The 22618-nt window shown below is 40.5% G+C and overlaps 1 protein-coding gene across 50 annotated transcripts in view; it reads right to left on the bottom strand.

Moving 5' to 3' along the window:
* PBRM1 (polybromo 1) overlaps positions 1 to 22618 on the bottom strand; it is a 145719-nt gene that overhangs the window by 121222 nt on the left and 1879 nt on the right. For 13 of the 50 annotated variants that reach the window (XM_007984522.3, XM_073010070.1, XM_073010061.1 and 10 more), the window contains exons 2-5: positions 18362 to 18514; positions 17289 to 17386; positions 8174 to 8321; positions 1499 to 1642 (exon numbers count right to left, since the gene is read on the bottom strand). In XM_007984522.3, the coding sequence (XP_007982713.1) occupies positions 1499 to 1642; positions 8174 to 8321; positions 17289 to 17386; positions 18362 to 18499 (528 nt within the window). In that variant the 5' untranslated portion in view covers positions 18500 to 18514. Of the gene's footprint in view, positions 1 to 1498; positions 1643 to 8173; positions 8322 to 17288; positions 17387 to 18361; positions 18515 to 20442; positions 20569 to 20830; positions 20973 to 21401; positions 21746 to 22618 lie in introns of those variants that run through there. The other 37 variants (XM_038003810.2, XM_073010060.1, XM_073010072.1 and 34 more) reach the window with 12 other exon arrangements.

Here is a 22618-nt window from a genome sequence, read left to right as displayed (position 1 = left end):
TCCCAAGTAGCTGGGACTAAAGGTGCCCACCACCATGCCTAGCTAATTTTTGTATTTTTAGTAGAAATGGGGTTTCACCATGTCTGAAACCAGGCTGGTCTCAAACTCCTGACCTCAGGTGATCTGTTTGCCTCGGCCTCCAAAAGTGCTGGGATTACAGGGCTGAGCCACAGCACCTGACTAGGAACTGTATTTTGAGACTCTAATAAGTAATTACACGTTTGAGAAATTCACCCATCACTGCTTCTCTGTGTTCCAGCAAAAGGCCTATGTAGATAAGTTACAAAAGAAAGGGGAATATTCCGCATTGTGCTTCTTACAATTTAGCTGTAGAAGAGTTGTGATCCCCTCTACTATTCTTTCTCTTTTCAAACATGTCTTTTTATTTTCTTTTTTCATTTTTTTTTTTGAGATAGAGTCTCACTCTGTCGCCCAGTCTGGAGTACAGTGGCGCCATCTCGGCTCACTGCACCCTCCACCTCCCAGGTTCAAGCAATTATCGTGCCTCAGCCTCCTGAGTAGCTGGGATTATAGGCATTTGCCACCATGCCTAGCTAATTTTTGTATTTTTGGTAAAGATGGGGTTTTACCATGTTGGCCAGGCTGTTCTTGAACTCCTAACCTCAAGTGATCCTCCCGCCTTGGCCTCCCAAAGTGCTGGAATTACAGGTGCGAGCCACTGTGCCTGGCCATGAAGCATGTGTATTTATTTAGTAAATATTTATCAGCACCTACATGCCAAGTATAGTGTAGATATAAGGAATAAATGAACAAGAAGATACCTGCTCAGGAGCAAACATTCTGCTTGGGGGAAGAGAGAAAAACAAGTAAACTAGTATGCTATTTCACATATAGTGACATTATAAAAACTGAAGACAACCCTGCGATGACAGGGTGGGGTAGGAGCTGAAAAGGAGGAAGGCAGAGCAAACAATTTAGATAGGGTGGTCAGGAAAGTCCTGTCTCAGTAGATACCACTTTAGATGGTGTTAGAATAATAAAAAAGAGACAGTCACGGGAAAAGCCAAAGGAAACATCTTCTACGCAGAAGAACAACTGCAAAATTCCAGCGGTAGAAACACACCTAGCATGTTCTAGGAACAGTAACCATTCTAACCTACAGAAATATTCCTCACTAAGGTAATTACATTCCAACTTCTAATCACAACACTGCCTTCCCTTACATGATGTCTCAATGTAACAATACTGGACTAATCCTTGACAATATCAAGGTTCTCTTTAAAACTGAGCAGGAAATATGCATTAATATAAGTATAATTCATGAAAATCACCACACATGGCACACATTGTCCAGGATATCCTAGGATCCCTTAAAAATGGAGTGGGGCTCTCTGGCTGAATGTCCTTTTATTCTCCCAGTTACCAATACAATTGCACAGGAATTCTAGTTGCCCACAACATCCCAGAGGGAATCACAAGCAGGGCCCTCTCTGCCTTCCAAGAGCCCATCCATCACAATTTCCAGCTGCACACTTACTCCTTCAGTCACTGTGCCCTGATTGTCTTGCCCATCTTCATCATCATCTTCATCATCTGCTTCTCCTTTCTGAACAAACTCATTTCTTGTTCGAAGGTACAAATCCCAGAGTTTGCAAGCAGCTTTATATTCAGGAGAATCTGGCTGTACGTTAGCAAAACGAAAAAAAAAAATCACTTTAGTAATGTATTGGAGATTCGTTGCTATTTTTAAAGTACCTGCTTCAGCAAAGACCAGTATTTTGACACAATTTTGAAAATTCTATTACAAATTTTAACATCCTCATGATTAAAACATACATGGGTCTTAACCCCACTTCCAAAAAATTACGTGTACGTTTTAAAGACATTCTGAAATCAAATTATTTATGTCTTATCTCATTACAGAAAGACTTGAGGCAGAAGACAAATGATTTGCTAAATTAAAACTAATTATGCCCGGGTACGGTGGCTCACGCCTGTAATCCCAGCACTTTGGGAGGCCGAGACGGGAGGATCACGAGGTCAGGAGATCGAGACCATCCTGGCTAACATGGTGAAACCCCGTCTCTACTAAAAATACAAAAAATTAGCCGGGTGCGGTGGCAGGTGCCTGTAGTCCCAGCTACACGGGAGGCTGAGGCAGGAGAATGGCGTGAACCTGGGAGGCGGAGCTTGCAGTGAGCCAAGACTGCGCCACTGCACTCCAGCCTGGGCGACAGAGCAAGACTCCGTCTCAAAAAAAAAAAAAAAACCCAAAAAAACTTATTACTGATACACTAAGAAAGACAACTTAAAGGATAAGACTTGATTTAAAGGACAGACGCTAATGACTGTTCTGATGTTATTAATATTTCTAGTTTGAAATTCCTTAATACCTTGTTTCAAAATGTCTGTTCATGAAGTATAGCGGGTATAATAAAGTCTTGACTGAAATCTTCTAGTTAAAACAACATTGAATGCAAACTTTAAAAAATAAAACTTTAAAAATGCATACATGGGATGCCAACAGGAAGTAAGGATGTTCATAAAATTAAAGGAGTAAAAGCAAGAACCCAGATGAAAACCCAGAACACTGAAGTCAAATGTTCACTTTATGGGCATTCATTTGTGATAAAACAATCTTTGATTTCCAAGGCTTCTCTGGGCAGCAAGGAGGGAAGACAAAGGTCAAGGTCTACCAGAAGCTGGGAATCCAAAGGCCATGGCTGCACTGTTAGTGGGAACTCAAATCAGTTTCTGCACTGCCAGGGAGCAAGGAGGACTGCCCATCTCAACCTCTACCTATCTAAACTCACGCCTATCTCAAACCATAGCACTGAGAGGAGAGGAGAGGCGTGAAATCAATCTCTGAGAACTCTTCATTATAAGTTAGCCTTAACAAAGACAGGGCAGTCATCCTGGACAAGCAACAAATCATTTCTGGATGAAACCAACTTCAATTTAATGCTCCAGTGATCTCTAGAGATAAAGTTCCAAGAAATATGAGCTCATAGTAAAAAATCATGAGGCACATAAGAATCAGAATCAAAGAATCACAAGAGAAAGCTAGCAAAAATGACAGTGGAACTAAACAAATACATGTATTAGATACTGGAATTCAAATATTAGATTATCAGAATAATCTGCCATAGAATTAAAAACAGGTGTGTTAAAAATGTTTAAAAGTTGGGCATGGTGGATGGGCGTGGTGGCTCACGCCTGTAATCCCAGCACTTTGGGAGGCCGAGGCAGGCGGATCATGAGGTCAGGAGATTGAGACCATCCTGGCTAACACAGTGAAACTTGTCTCTACTGAAAATACAAAAAATATATCACAATGAAACTATAAAATACAAAAGAGAAAAAGATACTAAAACAGCTAGAAAAGACAAGACAGAAAACCTTTAAAGGAACTACAATCATACTGACTGATGACTTCTCAATAGCAAAAAGGAATGAAGAATAAAGAAAGTCACAATAATGAATGGTACTGACTCTACAAATCAATATGATTATGATTATGATTATGATTATTATTGTTTTTAAAGACAGGAGCTCACTGTTGCCCAGGCTGGAGTACAGTTGCATGGTCATAGCACACTGCGGCCTTGAACTCTTGGGCTTAAATGACCCTTCCACCTCAGCCCCTCAAGTAGCTGGGACTACTGGTGCACACCACCACGCTCAGCCAATTAAAACAATTTTTTTTTTTTTTTTGGTAGAGATGGGGTCTTAGTACACTGCCTAGGCTGATTTCAAACTCTTGGCTTCAAGCACTCTTCTGCCTTAACCTCCCAAAGCGCTGGGATTATAGGCATGAGTCATCATGCCTGGCTGAATAGTATTTTATGGCAGGGGTCCCCAACCCCCAGGCCACAGTTACCAGTCCATGGCCTGTTTGGAACTGGGCCACGCAGCAGGAAGTGAGCAGCAGGCAAGAGAGCATTATGGCCTGAGCTCCTCCTATCACATCAGCAGTGGCATTAGATTCTCATAGGAGTGTGAACCCTATTGTGAACTGAGCATGCAAGAGATCTAGGTTGTGAGCTCCTTATAAGAATCTAATGCCTGATGATATGAGAAGAGTTTCTTCTTGACCTTGCCCCCCACCCCCCACATCCACTGCTGTCCATGGAAAAATTGTCTTCCACAAAACTGGTGCCTGGTTCCAAAAACCTTGGGGACCACTTTCTACGAGATTCAAAAATTGCCACAAAAGAACTAAAGTACACAGCACCAGCATTATAAATAAGGAAAAGAGTGATCAGAGTTGAATTATTCTAAAGTCTTTGTATTGTTTGGAGGATTAAGATCCTGATTAGCTTCTGGCTTTGATAAGTTAATTATGCATACTAAAACTTCTTAGATAAGAACTAAAAGATTATCCATAGGTGTTACAATTTCCAAATTTTAGAGGTAATAAGAGGAAAAAAGTTTTGAAAAAAATGAAATCAAAAGAAGGCATAGAGGGAAAAAAATAACAAAATGCATTGAAGTGCAAAATACAGAAACTGAGCAAGGTGGTGTGCACCTGCAGTCCTAGCTACCTGGTAGACGGCAGTGGGAAGACTGTTTCAGTCCAGGAGTTTGAGTCTGGCCTGGGCAACTTAGTGAGACCTCATCTTTAAAAACACTTAAGGCCAGGCATGGTGGCTCATGCCTGTAATCCTAGAACTTTTGGGAGGTCAAGGCAGGCAGATCACCTGAGGTCAGGAGTTCAGGACCAGCCTGGCCAACATGGTAAAACCCCATAAAAATACAAAAATTAGCTGGGCATGATGGTAGGTGCCTGTAATCCCAGCTACTTGGGAGGCTGAGACAGAAGAATCGCTTGAATTCGGGAGATGGTGGTTGCAGTGAGCCGAGATTGCACCACTGCACTCCAGCCTGGGCAGCTGAGTGAGACTCTGTCTCAAAAATAAATAAATAAATAAATAAAAAGATTAAAAAATAAGTAAAGATGAAATGAATAGAGTAGAAATTTAGATGGTAGAAACGTAGCTAAACATAATGGTAATTACTAAAACTATAAAGAGTAGAAATGCTCTAGTTAAAAGATAAAGATTATACACTGGAGTAATAGGAGTTCATATATATGTTGTTTACAAGACATACCTCAGCATTAAAAGAATATGAACATGTTAAAAGTACAAGAATGAAAAAAACAAACTAGGTAAACACCAAAATAAAGCTAGTATAACTACATTAATGTCAAACAAAACAGACTTCAAATAAAACACATTACTAGTAATAAAAAGGGCTATCACATAATGCCAAAAAGTTCAATTTACTAGGATAATATAATGATTTTAAACTGGTATGTTCCTATTTGCATGATTTCAAAATATATAAGGCAAATAGTAACATAATTATAAGGAGAAAGAGACAAATTGATAATCAGAGTGTAAGATTTTAAAACACTGAATTCAGTAAGTGGAAAGTTCATGCAGACAAATCAGTGAGGATATAAAAGACTTTAAAAGGACTGGGCAGAGCAGCTCACACCTGTAATCCCAACACTTTGGGAGGCCAAAGTGGGTGGATCACCTGAGGTCAGGAGTTCGTGACCAGCCTTGACAACATGGTGAAACTCCATCTCTACTAAAAATACAAAATTTAGCTGGACATGGCGGCATATGCCTGTAATCCCAGCTACTTGGGAGGCTGAGGAAGGAGAATCACTTGAACCAGGGAGTCGGAGGTTGCAGGGAGCCGAGATCAGGCCACTGCAACTCCAGCCTGGCAACAGAGCAAGACTCCATCTCAAAACAAAACAAAACAAAATAAAATAAAAACCCAAAACCAAAACATTTATAGTTTCAAGAATAAACTTAACAACATATTTGCAGAATCTTTATGAAGAAACATTTAAAGCTTTACTAAAATACTTTTTAAAAGATGTAAATAAATGAAGACATACCAAATTCACAGACTGGAACAGTCAACATTATGTAAATTTTCACTAATATTCATCTACAGTCAATGCAATCACAATAAAACTTCAAAAAAAATTTTTTGTGTGCTTGTTGACTTAACACACTAATGTAAAATGCATACGAAATGGCAAAGGGTAAAGTGTAGTTAACCTGCTTTCTAACCAGAAAAAGAAGTATAAAGCAAGCTGGGCATAGTGGTTTATGCCTGTAATCCCAGTACTCGGGTGGCTGAGGAGGGTAGATAGCTTGAGCCCAGGAGTTCAAGACTAGCCTGGGCAATGTGGCGAAATCCCGTCTCTATCAAAAATACAAAAAATTAGCCATGTGTGATGGTGAGCACCTGTAGTCCCAGCTAATCAGGAGGCTAAGGCAGGAAGATTGCTTGAACCCAGGAGACGAGGGCTGTAGTGAGCCAAGATCACGCTACTGCACTCCAGCCTGGGCAACAAGAGAGATCATGTCTCAAAAAAAAAAAAAAAAATTATAAAGCCAAAGTAATTAACATAGAAATAGAATGGCCTATTAGAATAAAAGGACAGAAACAGATCCATGAATACATGAAAATGATGACAGCAGTGACTGCGAACAAACGCAGAGAGAATAGTGTTAGTTATACCCGTGGGAAAAAAATTGATTCCTACCTTATAAAAGACTAAAATCAATCCCAGCTGCATTAAAGGCTTATGTGAAAGACAAAACTATAAAACTTTAAGAAAAGCATGTAATAGAAGAATATCTTGGGCAAGAGAAATCTCTGAAACAAGATACAAATAAACTCATTTAAAGATTGATAAATTTGATTATACTAAAATAAAACATTTCTGTTCATCAAAAAATACCATGAAAGGTAAAAAGATATGCACACAGTGGGAGAAGATATTTGAAACACACAAAATCAAAGAAAAAAATATATATATAAAAACTAAAACACATAATCAAAAAAGGTTTAGTATCTACAATAATTAAAAAATTTTGTCCGGGCGCGGTGGCTCACGCCTGTAATCCCAGCTTTGGGAGGCTGAGGCAGGCAGATCACGAGGTCAGGAGATGGAAACCATCCTGGCTAACATGGTGAAACCCCGTCTCTACTAAAAATACAAAAAATAGCCAGGCGTGGTAGCGGGCGCCTGTAGTCCCAGTTACTCTGGAGGCTGAGGCAGGAGAATAGCGTGAACCTGGGAGGCGGAGCTTGCAGTGAGCCGATATCGTGCCACTGCACTCCAGCCTGGGCAACAGAGCGAGACTCCGTCTCAAGGAAAAAAAAAAAAATTTCTATGGCCAGGCATGGTGGCTCATGTCTGTTGTCCCAGCACTTTGGGAGGCCAAGGTGTGTGGATCACTTGAGGTCAGGAGTTCAAGACTAGCCTGGCCAACATGATGAAACCCCATCTCTACTAAAAATACAAAAATTAGCCGGGCATGGTGGTGGGCACACATAATCCCAGTTACTTGGGGGGCTGAGGCAGGAGAATCACTTGAACCTGGGAAGAAGAGGCTGCAGTGAGCTGAGATCGTGCCACTGCACTCCAACCTGGGCAACAGACTTTGTCTCAAAAAAAAAAAAAGAAAAAAAAAATTCTAAAGCCAGGAGTGGTGGCTCATGTCTGTAGTCCCAGCTACTCACAAGGCTGAGGCAGGAGGATCACTCGAGGCCGGGAGTTTGAGACCAGCCTGGGTAACATAGTGAGACTGTCTCTAAAAAAAAAAGAAAAAAAAAGTTCCAGAAATATGAAAATGACCAACAACCAAGAGAAAAATGGGCAAAAGATTTCAGCAGACAGAGGAAAAATAAGAATAGCTCATTATCACATGAACGTGGGTTGGGCACAGTGGCTCACGTCCACAATCCTAGCACTTTGGGAGGCCAAGGCAGGCAGATTACTTGAGCCCAGGAGTTCAAGACCAGCCTGGGCAACATGGTGAAACCCTGGTCTCTACAAAACATGCAAAAATTAGCTGGGCATGGTGGTACATGACTGTAGCGCCAGCTACTCAGAAGGCTGAGGTGGGAGAATTGCTTGAACCTGGGAAGTGGAGGTTGCCGTGGCCAAGATCTCACCACTGCACTCCAGCCTGGGTAACAGAGCAAGACTCTGTCTCAAAAAATAATAAATTAAAATATGTAAATAAATAAGAAATAAAACTCATATGAATGTTCAGTCTCTTTACGAATAAACAAATACAAACTCAAGCCACATAAAGAAACTACTACTCACCTGCCAGATTTATAAAGAAGCCAATTATCAAATTGGTATCTTCCAAATTTCATAATTTCTTACCTTATAATAGGCCTTTGCATTGTTAAAAAGAAGCTGGAAGTCAGCAGTCAGCAAATTAACATCATCATACTCTTCCATTTTTAGTTTCTGTTGGATTTTCATCAAGTCAATGGGCTGAGAAACCACTTCATAATAGTCTGGTTGATTTCTGTTATAATTTAAATTTTTTTAAAGGAGATATTAATCTGAAGCTTACAAAAAGTTGTATTTCAAAACTATTTATGGTAATGTTCAATATCCCAAGTGACAGGCATATTAGAATCTTTCACGGACTTTGGAGCTTACTAAAAAAAAAAAAAAAAAAAAAAAAAAAAATCCACAATCAAACTCACATTAGAACTTAAAGGGAGTAACAAAAGCAAGATGCCCATGCATTCCCTTTTCAAAACATATGTTAATGATATAAAAACCTAAATTAACACCTGTGATGATCTTTTCTATGCTAAATATTTAATGTTTAGGGCGCCAATGCTAAACCTGTGTCAATGGCATCTTTTATAAATGAAAATGATTTACCTTTCATAGTGCTCAAAAGTGTGAAAACAGATATATGTCTCAACTCTCTTTATAAACTTACAAAACGGACTCTTTCTTCAGTAAGTGAGCACATAAATTTTTTCTGCCAAGTACTATCAAATGCCTATTATAAATGCTGCTTTAATACCAATTACTAAAATTACAAAGGACGAAGATGAGCCCTTGGCTTAAGTAGCTTAACAAAGATGAACGGACATCAGATACATCTAAACACAACCAAACTCTTAGGAAAAAAAAAAGGCACGGGACTAAGAAATACAAAATTTAGCTTTGTGGTTATACCTTGAAGGAGAGGGGTAGTGAGGAACACAAAAGAAACTTTGGAGGTAATTACAATGACAAAATTTCTTAAAATAATTAATTTATTTAATTCCTTAAATAATTTTAATGACAATTTCTTAAGTTCCCAAAATAACGTCTTGGGTTTAGGGTTCATGGATGTTTAGTATTTTTTCTGGCTTTCTTCAAATGAAGTTCCATGAAACAAGTAAACCTTCTGAAAAACGATGTGACTATTTTCTCAATTCTCCCACAGGGGTAGGTATTCAGCCCCATTCTACATGTGTAAGAGATAAGTTATTACAAATAACATCATGGCAATTAAGACTTAAATCTCTCTTGAAATCTTAGCTGACAAGTTAGAGCCATTCTTTTATTATGCATATTTAAATTATTTTTAAATTTGTATTCTGACATAAAAGTTGCAAAAATAGTACTTTTTTCCGAACCATCTGAATAAGTTCTGACACGATGCCCCATCACGCCTGATAATTTAGTGTTTGTTTCTCACAAACAAGGACCACAGCTCAACCATCGAAATCAGGATGTGAATGTTAATACAGTACAGTTGACCACTGAACTGTGCAGGTCCACTTACATGAAACTTTTTTCAACCAAAAAAATCAGAATATTGAGATATCAGAGAAAAAGCAGAAAGAATACTGATGTTGTCAGTGGTATCAAGGAACCTTCTCACAGCAAACATTAGGGCTTTGATAACTTGATATCCAAGATGGTCCTCTCCATTTGGGCCTACTGGACCCACAGTCCAGTGCTCTTTGCTGAGGCAGGCCCCCAGCAGTGTCTCAAGCTAAGGGGAATGAGGCAGGACCCCAGCAGTGTCTCAAGCTAAGGGGATTATCTGTAGACAATTGAGAATTCAATGAGGACATGTGCCTAGAAAGGACACTATCCCCCAAAATCACTGCTACAAGGTTCCTCACCAACATTTTTAGAATTACCACAAAGACAAAAGAAAAATCAGGATACCAACCTCTCACTCTATGTCATATGGTCAAAACAGGGTCCCCCCATTTCAAAATGAAATAGTTCTAATTTCTAACAGTACTAATTTTTTCCACTGAAATCAAACATACAGAAAACCATCAAAAGTAAGAATCATCCTTATAATCCAGAATAAATAGCACTATTTGCATTTTTATAGACATTCTTCCAGACTTCTCTATAGGCACATGTACGCACAAACCAAATTTAACATAAACAGGATTATATTGTATGTTCTTTCAAAACAACTTTTCTCTTTAAACAACAGGTGAGGGCAGTCTGGTGTACAGCTGCAAAATAGAAACGCAAAGTTTTAATCAGAATAATGAGAAACACTAGCCCTGGTGTGCAGAGAGCCTGTGGGCTACTCCATACCCCATTCTCCCTTCTTCCCAGGATGACAGCATTCTAAGCTGCTGCATGGCTACTAATAAGACCATATTCTCAGCCAGCATTGTGTTGCATGCCTGTAGTCCCAGCTACTTGGGAGGCTGAGGGAGGACTGCGTGAGCCCTGGAGGTCAAGGCTGTAGTGCGGAAAGATGGTGCTTGTGAGTAGCCTGCATTCCAGCCTATGTGACATGGCGAAACCCTGTCTCTAAGGAAAACAAAACAAAACAAAACAAAACAAAATCTTAAAGACCATATTTATTCTCCATCCTCACTGCAGCTAGGTTCTAGCCAATATGAGAGCTGAAGTGTGTCACATCCAAGTCATGTCCTTAACATTCATTCTTTTTCCATACTGGCTGGAAGGTAGTTGTGGTAGTGAGTCATCTCAGACCGTGCAGGCAAGGGTGATACCACAAAGATCGCAGAATAGAGTTGGCTAATACTTGTACCTCAACAACTTCACAGAACAGAACTTTTACACAAGAGAAAGAAATTTCTCTTTTGTTTTAGCCATTGTTGATTTGGATGTCCTAGTACAAAGCAGACTAATAAAGTAACTAAAACAAAGTATCAAAAAGGTATTCACAAATTGCGTAGCTCTGAGCAATACTAATTCTCATAAATACTTGAGAAAAAATATACATTCCACAGAGGTGCATCAGAGAAAGCCACCATTACCTTTGAGGTTGTAACATGACAGTGGTCCAGCACCCAAGGTGTGTATCCTCTGTCCCTCACCACTAGCCTGCCGGTGAAAAGGAGGCAGCAGAGGGACGGTATCTTCTATAAAAGGTGTTTTGTATACTTCAGTATGATGCTGCTACTCTATACCACAAAATGGTTAAGAGCACAGGCTTTGGAGTCAGAACGACTTTAGTCTGAACAACAGTTATCTTTTAGTAGTTACAAGAACTTGTGCAAGTTCTCACCAATAAACTGGGATAACTCAGAATTTTAAATAAGATATGGTCAGGAAAATGCTTGGTATTGTGTCTAGAATGTGGCAAACAATAAATACATGCTTTTACTACTTTATGCTAATTAAATAACTTTCAGAAGACTATTACTGATAAACCAACTCAAATATGGAGACAGTTACCTCATTTTAAAAACAATGCTTCCTTTTCGGCCATGGCTAATTTGCTAATTTACAGGGCTCTCCTAATTCAGAATGGTGACACTGCACTCTCAGTGGCTCACTCGTTGAGGTGAGAAATTTGTCTCCAGTTCAACTTACAGCTCGGTAGCTACCCACTGTAGCATCAACAATTATGAATGAATCTAAATCTTTAGTTAACTCACAGCTTTCTACAGCTGCTGTAACAAATTACCACAAACTTGAAAGCTTAAAACAAAACACATTTATTATATTAGTTCTAGAGGTCAGAAGTCCAAAATGGGTCTCACTGGTCTAAAATCAAGGTATTGGCAGGGCTGCATGCCCTCTGGATGTCTAGTACAGAGCATCTAGTGAAAAAGGTTTCCTCGCCTTTTTCAGCTTCTAGATCTCACCTGCATTCCTTGGCTTGTAGTCTCTTTCCTCCACCTTCAGAGCCAGCAGTATAGCATCTTCAAATCTCTGACTGAACTTGTCTCCCTCTTCCCCATTTAAAGACCCTTGTGATTACACTGGACCCACATGGATAATCCAGGATAACCGCTCCAATTCAAGATCAGCTGATTAGCAAACTTAATTCCCCTCCGCCATGTAACACAATATATTCACAGGTTTCAGGGATTAGAATGTGGAAATATTTGGGGACCACTTTTCTAACACTCTCATATATGTTTTCAGAACAAATAACTTCAATTCCCAAATGGTTTTTTTTTGTTTTTTTGAGTCAGAGTTTCACTCTTGTTGTCCAGGCTGGAGTGTAATGGTGTGATCTTGGCTCACAGCAACCTCTGCCTCCTGGGTTCAAGTGATTCTCCTGCCTCAGCCTCCCAAGTAGCTGAGATTATAGGCGCACGCCACCATAACCGGTTAATTTTGTATTTTTAGTACAGATGGGGTTTCTCCATGTTGGTCAGGCTGGTCTCGAACTTCTGAACTCAGGTGATCCACCTGCCTCGGCCTCCCAAAGTGTTGGGATTACAGGCGTGAGCCACCACGTCTGGCCAATAGCCAGAGTTTTGAAGAGAATAGTGATTATATTTTGACAGCAAGAGAAGAAAGATGTTCTAGTTAGCGGAACATACCTTCCATAGGAAGGTGTGTGCAAGATGACTCTCTGTGTAATTTAAAAAACTGATCCCTTTTAAACATCACTGTGACAACTTCAATACTGTCTTAAGAGCTAAAAAAATTTTTTTATGAATTTTTAACTTTTTTGAGACGGAGTTTCACTCTTGTTGTCCAGGCTGGAGTGCAATGGTGCAATCTCAGCTCACTGTAACCTCCACCTCCCGGATTCAAGCAATTCTCCCACCTCAACCTCCCAAGTACCTGGGATAACAGGCACCTACCACCACGCCTGGCTAATTTTTGCATTTTTAGTAGAGACAGGGTTTCACCATGTTGGCCAGGCTGGTCTTGAACTCCTGACCTCAAGTGATCCACTCACCTCGGCCTCCCAAAGTGATGGGATTACAGGCATGAGCCACCGCGCCCAGCCATAAGAACTATTAATTTTTATACAGACTGTGTGAACCAGGTATTAAAAAAAAAATGAAACAAAAAAATTAAATAATTTAAAAAATATGCTTCACTCTCAGCCAGGTGCGGTTTAAGACCAGCCTGACCAACATAGAAAATCCCCATCTCTACTACAAATACAAAATTAGCTGGGCGTGGTGGCGCATGCCTGTAATCCCAGCTACTCGGGAGGCTGGGGCAGGAGAATTGCTTGAACCCGGGAGGCGGAGGTTGTGGTGAGTCATGATCGAGATCGCACCACTGCACTCCAGCCTGCGCAACAAGAGCGAAACTCTGTCTCAAAAAAAAAAAAAAAAAAAAAAAAGAGAGGCTGGGTGTGGTGGCTCACACTTGTGATCCTAGCACTTTGGGAAGCCAAGGTAGGAGGATCACTTGAGCCCAGGAGTTTGAGACCAGCCTCGGCAACACAGGGAAACCATGTCTCCACAAAAAAAAAAAAAAAATGTATATATATGTATATATCTATATATACCTCCTTACCTAACATTATATATGTATTTTTTAATATATGTTGCATTATGTAAGAATTCAGCATATTTTTACATATATGAATAAAAAATGCACATCATACGTAGCATATATATATGTTTACTATGTAAATACACACATATACAAAATATATATATTTGCCAGGTATAGTAGCATGCAGGTGATAGGACTGCTTGAGTCCAGGAGGTTGAGTCTGCACTGAACTGTGATTGCCACTGCACTCCAGCCTGGGTGTCAAAGCAAGATCTTGTCTCAAAAAAAGACAGAAAGGAGGAGGGAGGGAGAGAAGAAGGAAGGGAGAGAAGAAGGAAGGGAGAAAAGAGATGCAAATAACTAAAATCATAAAGAGGAGACATTACAACCAATGCCACAAAAATAAAAAGGATTATGAGAGAGTTCTAGGAAAACATGTATGCCAACAAATTAGATAAACTAGAAGAAATGGATAATTTCCTAGATACACACAACCTACCAAAGAAATACAAAGCCTGAGTAAACCTGTAACTAGTAAGGACACTAAATCAGTAATAAAAAATCTCCCACAAAGAAAAAGCCCTAGACTGATAGCTTCACTGATGAATTCTAACCAGACATTTCAAGAACTAACACCAAGCCTTATGAAACTTTTCCAAAAAACTGAAGAGGAGAGATCACGTCCTAACTTATTCTATGACGCTAGCATTATCCTGATACCAAAGCCAGACAAAGACACTACAAGAAAACCACTGATCCATATCACTTATGAACACTGATGTAAAATTTCTCAATAAAATATTAGCAAACTGAATTCAGCAGCATATTACAAGGATTATATACCATAACCAAGTGGGATTTATTCCACGGTGAACACAGTGTTGAATAGAAGTGGTGAAAGTGGGCATCTCTGTCTTGTTTGTGATCTTAGAGGAAAAGCTTTAAGTCTTTTGCCGCTGAATACGTTGCCTGCAGTAGTCAAAATGTGTGCTACTGGTATAAAAACAGACACACGGACCAACGGAATAGAATGGAGCCTAGAAATAACCCTCACATACACGGTGAAGCGAATTTTGACAAAGGTGCCAAAACCATTCAAAGAGAAAAGCAGTCTTTTCAACAAATGATGCTGGGAAAACTGGATATACACATACAAAGAATGAAGCGGGATCCTTACCTAAACACTACTTATAAAAATTAATTCAAAATGGATCAAAGGCCTAAATGTAAGAGCTAAAACTATAAAACTCTTAGAGGAAAACTGATATGGTTGTGCTGTGTCCCCATTCAAATCTCAACTTGAATTGCATCTCCCAGAATTCCCACATACTGTGGGAGGGACCCAGCGGGAGGTAACTGAATCATGGGGGCCAGTCTTTCCCATGCTATTCTCATGATAGTGATTAACTTGCAAGAGATCTGACAGATTTATTAGGGGTTTCCACTTTTCCTTCTTGCTCATTTTTCTCTTGCCACTGATACAAGAAGTGCCTTTCACCTCCCACCATGATTCTGACGATTCCCCAGTCATATGGAACTGTAAGTTCAGTTAAACCTCTTTTTCTTCCCAGTCTCGGGTATGTCTTTATCAGCAGTGTGAAAATGAACTAATACAGTAAATCAGTACCAGTAGAGTTGGGCGCTGCTGAAAAGATACCCGAAAATGTGAAAGCGACTTTGGAACTGGACAACAGGCAGATGATGGAACAGTTTGGAGGGCTCAGAAGAAGACAGGAAAATGTGGGAAAGTTTGGAACTTCCTAGAGACTTGAATGGCTTTGACCAAAAGCCTGATAACAATATGGACAATAAGGTCCAGGCTGAGGTGGTCTCAAATGAAGATGAGGAGCTTGTTGGGAATTGGAGTAAAGGTGACTTTTGTTATGTTTTAGCAAAGAGACTGGGGCATTTTGCCCCTGTCCTAGAGATTTGTGTAACTTTGAACTTGAGAAAGATGATCTGGGTATCTGGCAGAAGAAATGTCTAAGCAGCAAAGCATTCAAGAGGTGAGTTGGGTACTGTTTAACGCAATCAGTTTTATAAAAGAAGCAGAGCATAAAAGTTTGGAAAATTTGCAGCCTAGTCCTGTCCAAGAGAATCCTGATTAATACAAAAACATAGGGGAAAAGCTTCATGATGTTGGATTTGGCATTCATTTCATGGATACAACACCAAAGGCACAGGCAACAAAAGAAAAAGATGACATAAACTTTATGAAAATTAAAACCTTTTGTACATGAAAGACACCGTACAAAATGAAAAGGCAACCTACAGAATGGCTCTATCACCCAGGCTGGAGTACAGTGGCATGATCTCAGCTCACTGCAACCTCCGCCTCCCAGGTTCAGGCAGTTCTCCTGCCTCAGCCTCCCAAGTAGCTGGGATTACAGGTGCCCACCACCACGCCCGGTTTTTTTATTTTTTTTTTCTGAGATGGAGTTTCACTCTTGTCATCCAGGCTGGAGTGCAACGGTGCAATCTCGGCTCACTGCAACCTCCACCTCCCAGGTTCAAGCGATTCTCCTGCCTCAGTCTCCCAAGTAGCTGGGATTAGAGGCGCCTGCCACCAAGCCCAGCTAATTTTTGTATTTTTAGTAGAGACACGGTTTCACCACGTTGGCAAGGCTGGTCTTGAACTCCTGACCTCAGGTGATCCACCCGCCTTGGCCTCCCAAAGTGCTGGGATTACAGGCTTGAGCCACTGCGCCCAGCCTGGCTAATTTTCATATTTTTTAGTAGAGACAGGGTTTCACCATGTTGGCCAGGCTGGTCTTAAACTCCTAGCCTCAGGTGATTTGCCCACCTAGACCTCCCAAAGTCGTGAGATTACAGGCTTGAGCCACCGCGCCCAGCCAGTACTCTTTTTTAAATATTTATTTTTAGGCAAGCTCTTGCTCCATCACCCAGGCTGGAGTGCAGTGGCACTCATGGCTCGCTGTAGCCTCAAACTCGTGGGCTCAAACAATCCTCCCACCCCAGCCTCCCTAGTAGCTGGGTCTATAGGTAAGCACCACCACACCTGACTAATTTTTTAAAAATTTTTTTGTAGAGATGGGACTTATTATGTTGCCCAGGCTGGTCTCAAATTCGTGGCCTCAAGAGATCTTTCTGCAAAGGTCTTTTTGGTTTTGTTTTTAAGAGACAGGGTTTCATTATGTTATTATGTTGCCCAGGCTATGTTTCATTTTCATTATGTTGCCCAGGTGTCAAACTCCTTGGCTCAAGCAATTATCTTGCCTCAGTCTCCCAAACAGCTGGGATTACAAGCGCATGCTCCTGTGCCTGGCTCAAAAAATCAAGTACGTGGGATTACAGGTGCATGTTACTGTGCCTGGCTCAAACAGATTTTTAATTTAAAAAAATCTTCACCACTTTGGGAGGCCGAGATGGGCGGATCACGAGGTCAGGAGATCGAGACCATCCTGGCTAACCCGGTGAAACCCCGTCTCCACTAAAAAATGCAAAAAATTAGCCAGGCGAGGTGATGGGCACCTGTAGTCCCAGCTACTCGGGAGGCTGAGGCAGGAGAACGGTGTAAACCCGGGAGACGGAGCTTGCAGTGAGCTGAGATCCGGCCACTGCACTCCAGCCTGGGTGACATAGCGAGACTGTCTCAAAAAAAAAAAAAAAAAGCTTCACTACAGCTTGACTACTAAAAACTAAAATTGGACCCCAGTATACTTAAGCCATTCCTGCCAACAAAAAGCTCAATTTCCAAACACTTTAATAAACATGGACTCTGGACCAAATCCCCCCCAACTGTACTGATGTGCTTCCAACTTACCTTCGCTTTGGTGCCCTAATGAAGAGCTCACAGAGAAGTCTGCCCTGTTCATCCTTATAGTCTCGGATGGTGTTATAGAGTTCATGGCACACGGCAATCTACACATTAGCAAAGGAGAAAATCACTAAAAACGTGAACAGAAAGCCAATGTAGATGTAAGAATTATTTTCTATTCTTCAATAAAAGACAAGTAGAGAAGAAATATGATGACTCTCAATATTACCAAACACGCTGAAGTATGAAATACGCTGACAGTATGTCTCCTTTCAAACAATCAAGTTGACTAACTTTTTGGTATCTTTCATCAGATTTATGTTCCTGGTGATTTTGTCTTTTAAACTAAATCAGTTCATCACTCTCTTGTTTAAAGTCATCCAATCGAAGGGTTTTTTTTCTTTTAAACTAAATCAGTTAATCACTCTCTTGCTTAAAGCCATCCAACAGAAGGGTTTCTCACTTCACAGAGAATAAAATCTAAACTCCAAACATTGTTCGTCTGGGCCCTACATACTCTGAATGGGTGGAGCTTGCCAGTTTCCTTCTCCTTCCTGACCATCTACTGCTCTGTAACCAAGACACACAAAACTCATCCCTGACCCAACCCCTCTGCACTGGTTCTCTCTTGTCTGGAACTCTCTTCTAGGGAATTCAGGCCAAAACAGTCCAAATCACCCAAAATTTTCCTCTTAGCACTTATTACTAGCTGAGGATACATTATTCTTTATTTGTTTACTTGTTTATATTCTACTCCCCACCGGAATCTAAGTTCCATGTGAAAAATGGGCTTGTTTCCCACATGGTTATATCCCAACCATGAGAACAGTGCTTGTCACATGATAGTCACACAGTTATTTGTTGAACGAATATATGATGTAACATACTGAAATTATTCATAAGATCACACTATTATTCTAAGACTTAGCTGAATACATAACATTCATAAAAAAAGACTATCAATCAAGAGAATCTTTAAAAAGTGGAGACGCCTTGCGTCGTACCAATTTTATCATTAAAGGGAAGATAGGGGAATCGTGGGAAAAGCAGACAGAAACCATGTAATCCAAGTTACTCACAGGATCTACAGTTGGAAGATTGGAAAGTCTCCTCCTTTTCCTGCTTGGGCCTGGTGTTGACACAGAATGGTGCCCATCATCAAAGTCCCCGCTGACACTGCTGGAAGGGGAGGTAGCTCTTCTTCTCTTGGAACCCATGGAATCCAACTTCTTCTATAAGAAATAATTAGCCATGTTCTTACATTTAAATAGACTCTGTCACCAAGTCTTCAGCTGGTCACGTGCCACCAAATTCCTGGCTCACTTGGGAGAATATTTTAACATGTTGTAGTTTAACTAGCTATAAGTGTGTGTGTGTGTTTTAAGCCCTAGACTTCCTTGTTTTAGTCTTTCACTTACCAGAATGTTATACTTTCAATTTTGATGGGACAAATTCAACAAAAGCATATTCATTTGTATATCATCCATCTTGAGTGACAACTGGCTCCAAATTTGCCCTAGACTGGAGTTTCCCAACCTACATGTAGTAGTACAATAGTGTGCTGAAGGTATTAAGCCTTCAGCCCATGAGGCAGTCAGGCAGGCCTGGGGTATAAAGGCCCCAAGGTATCCAATTCTGGAGTCAGCACCTCATCTGCTTCTCCATGTGCCTTACAATTATGATCATTTGCTAGGTGGGCCATCACGTGGAAAAGAACAAGAAGCAGAGCCTAGGACAAATGAGTAGTGCAAAAAGGTAAGGGGACAGAGTACAATTAACCTTCTAGTATTTTAGATGTACTCTAAAATTAATACCCTGAAAATGAATGTTCTCCATTCATTAAAGCAGGATCCACAAGACATATCCCTGGAAAACACTTAATGAGACTTGCTATACCTAGACAGAAGTACAAACTGTCCTTTGAAACTCTTCTGTTAATTCAAACTAATCTCCTTTTAGTGATATGACGTACTCTAACACTTTTAACCGTAACTATTTATAACACAAGAAATGCAACCACTGAAATGATCTGCTACAGACAGTATATACCCAAGAAAGTACTGCAATGCTTATATTGTAATTTAATCTAACAATACTATCAAACAGTATATTGTGATTTGAAAGGCCTTTATCTTTATTTATTTTTTTAAGGTAGAGTCTCGCTCTGTCACCAGGCTGGAGCACAGTGGCACGATCTCTGCTCACTGCAACCTCCGCCTCCCAGGTTCAAGCGATTCTCCTGCCTCAGCCTCCCAAGTAGCTGGGACTACTGGTGTGTGCCACCATGCCCAGCTAATTTTTGTATTTTTAGTAGAGACGGGTTTTCACCATGTTGGCCAGGATGGTCTCGATCTCTTGACCTCATGATCCGCCCGTCAAAGGCCTTTTTCTAAAGCTAAAAGAAAAAAAAGACCCAGTTTCACTCATCAACACTGAAGGTACTGATCCTTCAGTACCTGAGGTAGTCAGGCAGGCCTGGGGTTCAGAGGTCCCAAGGTATTTACTTCTTGAGTCAGCATCTCATCTGCTTTTCCATGTGCCTTACAATCATGAAGAACGTCATACAACTAGAGTACCTCATAATTGTGGGCACATGGAAACACTGAATTTCAGGACAATATGACACCAGCAGCTGAATGATTAGAATAGGAGAGCTCTGGTTGCCAGCAGTATGGAAAGAAAAGTTGGGGATCTCCAGGAAACAGAAGGAGCAAAGCAATCATATTTGAAAATCCTGGTGAGCAATTAAGGAAAAAGAGAAGTCTAAGATCTCTTTTTCCAAACTGAAGTCCACAAGCTGTTTAAAACAAAATCTACCATGATGATGTTCCTTACTCTAGGCTTCGGTTTGTTATACAGTATTATTAGTTTGAAGTTGGCTAGAAGTAGTTAAAAGCATCAAAAGGCTTAGCCAAAACCTAGCCAAGTTTTGCTGATTTTTGTTTCTTTTATAAAAGGCTGATCAACAGGCCTCAATTCATTAAGATAAAGAAATTAAGGATCAATCTCTTTTAAACAATCTATGACAAAGACACAAGTGAATTTGATGAACATAAGGAGGGAATCTTTATGGAAAGGATAACAAAAATTTAAGAAAGATGGAAGGAAAAAGTCAAGGAAGGACAGAAAAGGGAAAGGGTGTAGATAATCAGTAATTTACCAGCTTTACCAGAGCACAACCAGCGCCTCGAAAAGCCAGTCTCCTCATTATGTCTGAAAGCCAAGTGAAGCCAGTGGGAGAAGGAAGGGCTTTAGAAGTGCTGATTCAGTGTTAGTATATTCAAAACTGAAAAAGAAGAACAAGAGAAGGGGGAAATAGAAAAGAAGGGTCAGGAGTAAAAATGAGTACAAACAGATAGAAAACATTCAAATAGAACTGCTAAAGGAAGATAAAGAGAACTGGAGAAACCAGGCATATCAGTTCTCTTTTATCTATCAAACAAACTGCTGCAAAGGCTCAGACACTAACAGTACCTGACAGTTCTTCCATTTTAAAACCAAATGCTTTCATGTTTAAAGATGTCTCATTGAGGTTCCCCTTTACTCACATTAAGAATGACTGTCAATTCCAGGAATGAAGCATGCCTGCCCAACTGCCCCCTAGTCAATAAGAGCAGAGTTCAATCACAGAGCTGGAATGGAGAGTGAATACATGTGGGAGGCTCACATGTGACACCAAGTGTTGGCAAGCTGGAACAAACCAAGAATGGCTCATGTGAGCAAAAGGTCTGGAAAACACCCTCCCCCACAAAAAAAAATTCAGAGAAAGAACATTTATTTTCAAAAGTCCTATCTGCATTGGAGACACCATATAAAAATCTGACAAGGTTAAAAAAAAAAAAAAAAGCCGACCATTTTGGCAGGAGTTCAAAATTACTTTTATAAATAATCCACTGAAAATCAAATGACAAAAAACATAAATTATCAGCATGTGTATGTCATTCAGATGATACAATATCCCAATATCCTTGAATCATTAATTTACTTTGGTAAGACAAGAAAAAGTTTCAACTTAAGGATAATTTTCAAGTATTTTCTTATCCATGGGACACATTTTTAAATATATTTTGAAAGTTTAACAAGAAAGGCAATGTTATGAGGTAGGAGAAACAACAGGACCTTTGCTCATAAGACCAGAATAGGAGTCCTAAGTCTTCCACCTCTGATTATCAGCTTGATGTTGTCTCAGATTTGTTTCTTCATCTCTAAAATGAGAACGTAATGCCGGGTGTGGTGGGTCATGCCTGTAATCCCAGCACTTTGGGAGGCTGAGGCAGGTGGATTACCTGAGGTCAGGAGATCAAGACCATCCTGGGTAACACAGTGAAACTCCGTCTCTACTAAAAATACAAAAAAATTGGCTGAGCGTGGTGGCACACACCTATAATCCCAGCTACTCAGGAGACTGAGGCAGGAGAATCACTTGAACCCGTGAGGCAGAGGTTGCAGTGAGCCAAGATGGCACCACTGCACTCCAGCCTAAGCGACAGACCAAGACAGTCTCAAAAAAAAAAAAAAAAAATTTAGCTGGGTGAGGCAGCGCATGCCTGTAAACCCAGCTACTCGGGAGGCTGAGGCACGAGAATTGCTTGAACCCAGGAGGCATAGGTTGCAGCAAGCCGAGATCGTACCACTGCACTCCAGTGTGGGCGACAGAGCAAGACCCTGTCTCAAGAATAAAAAAAAAAAAAAAAGACATAAAGTGAAATCACTTCTGCAAGTTCCCCAGGCACAGGAACAGCATATTCATTTTTGTAGACCTGTCTTACAGAACAGTATTTGGTATAGGTTAGGTGCTCAATTTATCTTTTAGTAAATGTATTAAAAGTGCACTTAGGGCCAGGCACAGTGGCTCACGCCTGTAATCCCAGCAATTTAGGAAGCTGAGGTGGGCAGATAACCTGAGGTAAGGAGTTCAAGACCAGCCTGGCCAACATGGTGAAACCCCGTCTCTATCAAAAATACAAAAAATTAGCTAGGCGAGGTGGTGGCATGGGCCTGTAATCCCAGGTACTCGAAAGGGTGAGACACAGGAATTGCTTGAACCTGGGAGGCAGAGATTGCAGTGAGCCAGGATCGTGCCACTGCACTCCAGGCTGGGGGACAGAGTAAGACTCTGTCTCCAAAAAAAAAAAGAGAAAGTGCACTTGAGTGCGACCTTTAAAAAAAAAAAAAGCTTTATTTGCATAGTTTATAAGGCCTCAGCCAGGCACAGGGTCTCATATCTGTAATCCTAGCACTTGGAGAGGTTGAGGCAGGATGACCGCTTGAGGCAGAGGGTTCAAGACCAGATTGGACAACACAGATTGACCTTGTCTCTACAAAAATAAAAATTA

This window comes from Chlorocebus sabaeus, chromosome 22 (genome assembly GCF_047675955.1).
Source record: "Chlorocebus sabaeus isolate Y175 chromosome 22, mChlSab1.0.hap1, whole genome shotgun sequence".
Classification (NCBI taxonomy): domain Eukaryota; kingdom Metazoa; phylum Chordata; class Mammalia; order Primates; family Cercopithecidae; genus Chlorocebus; species Chlorocebus sabaeus.
The sequence above is the reverse complement of the archived record's forward strand: the minus strand, read 5'-3'. Positions and strand labels throughout refer to the sequence as shown.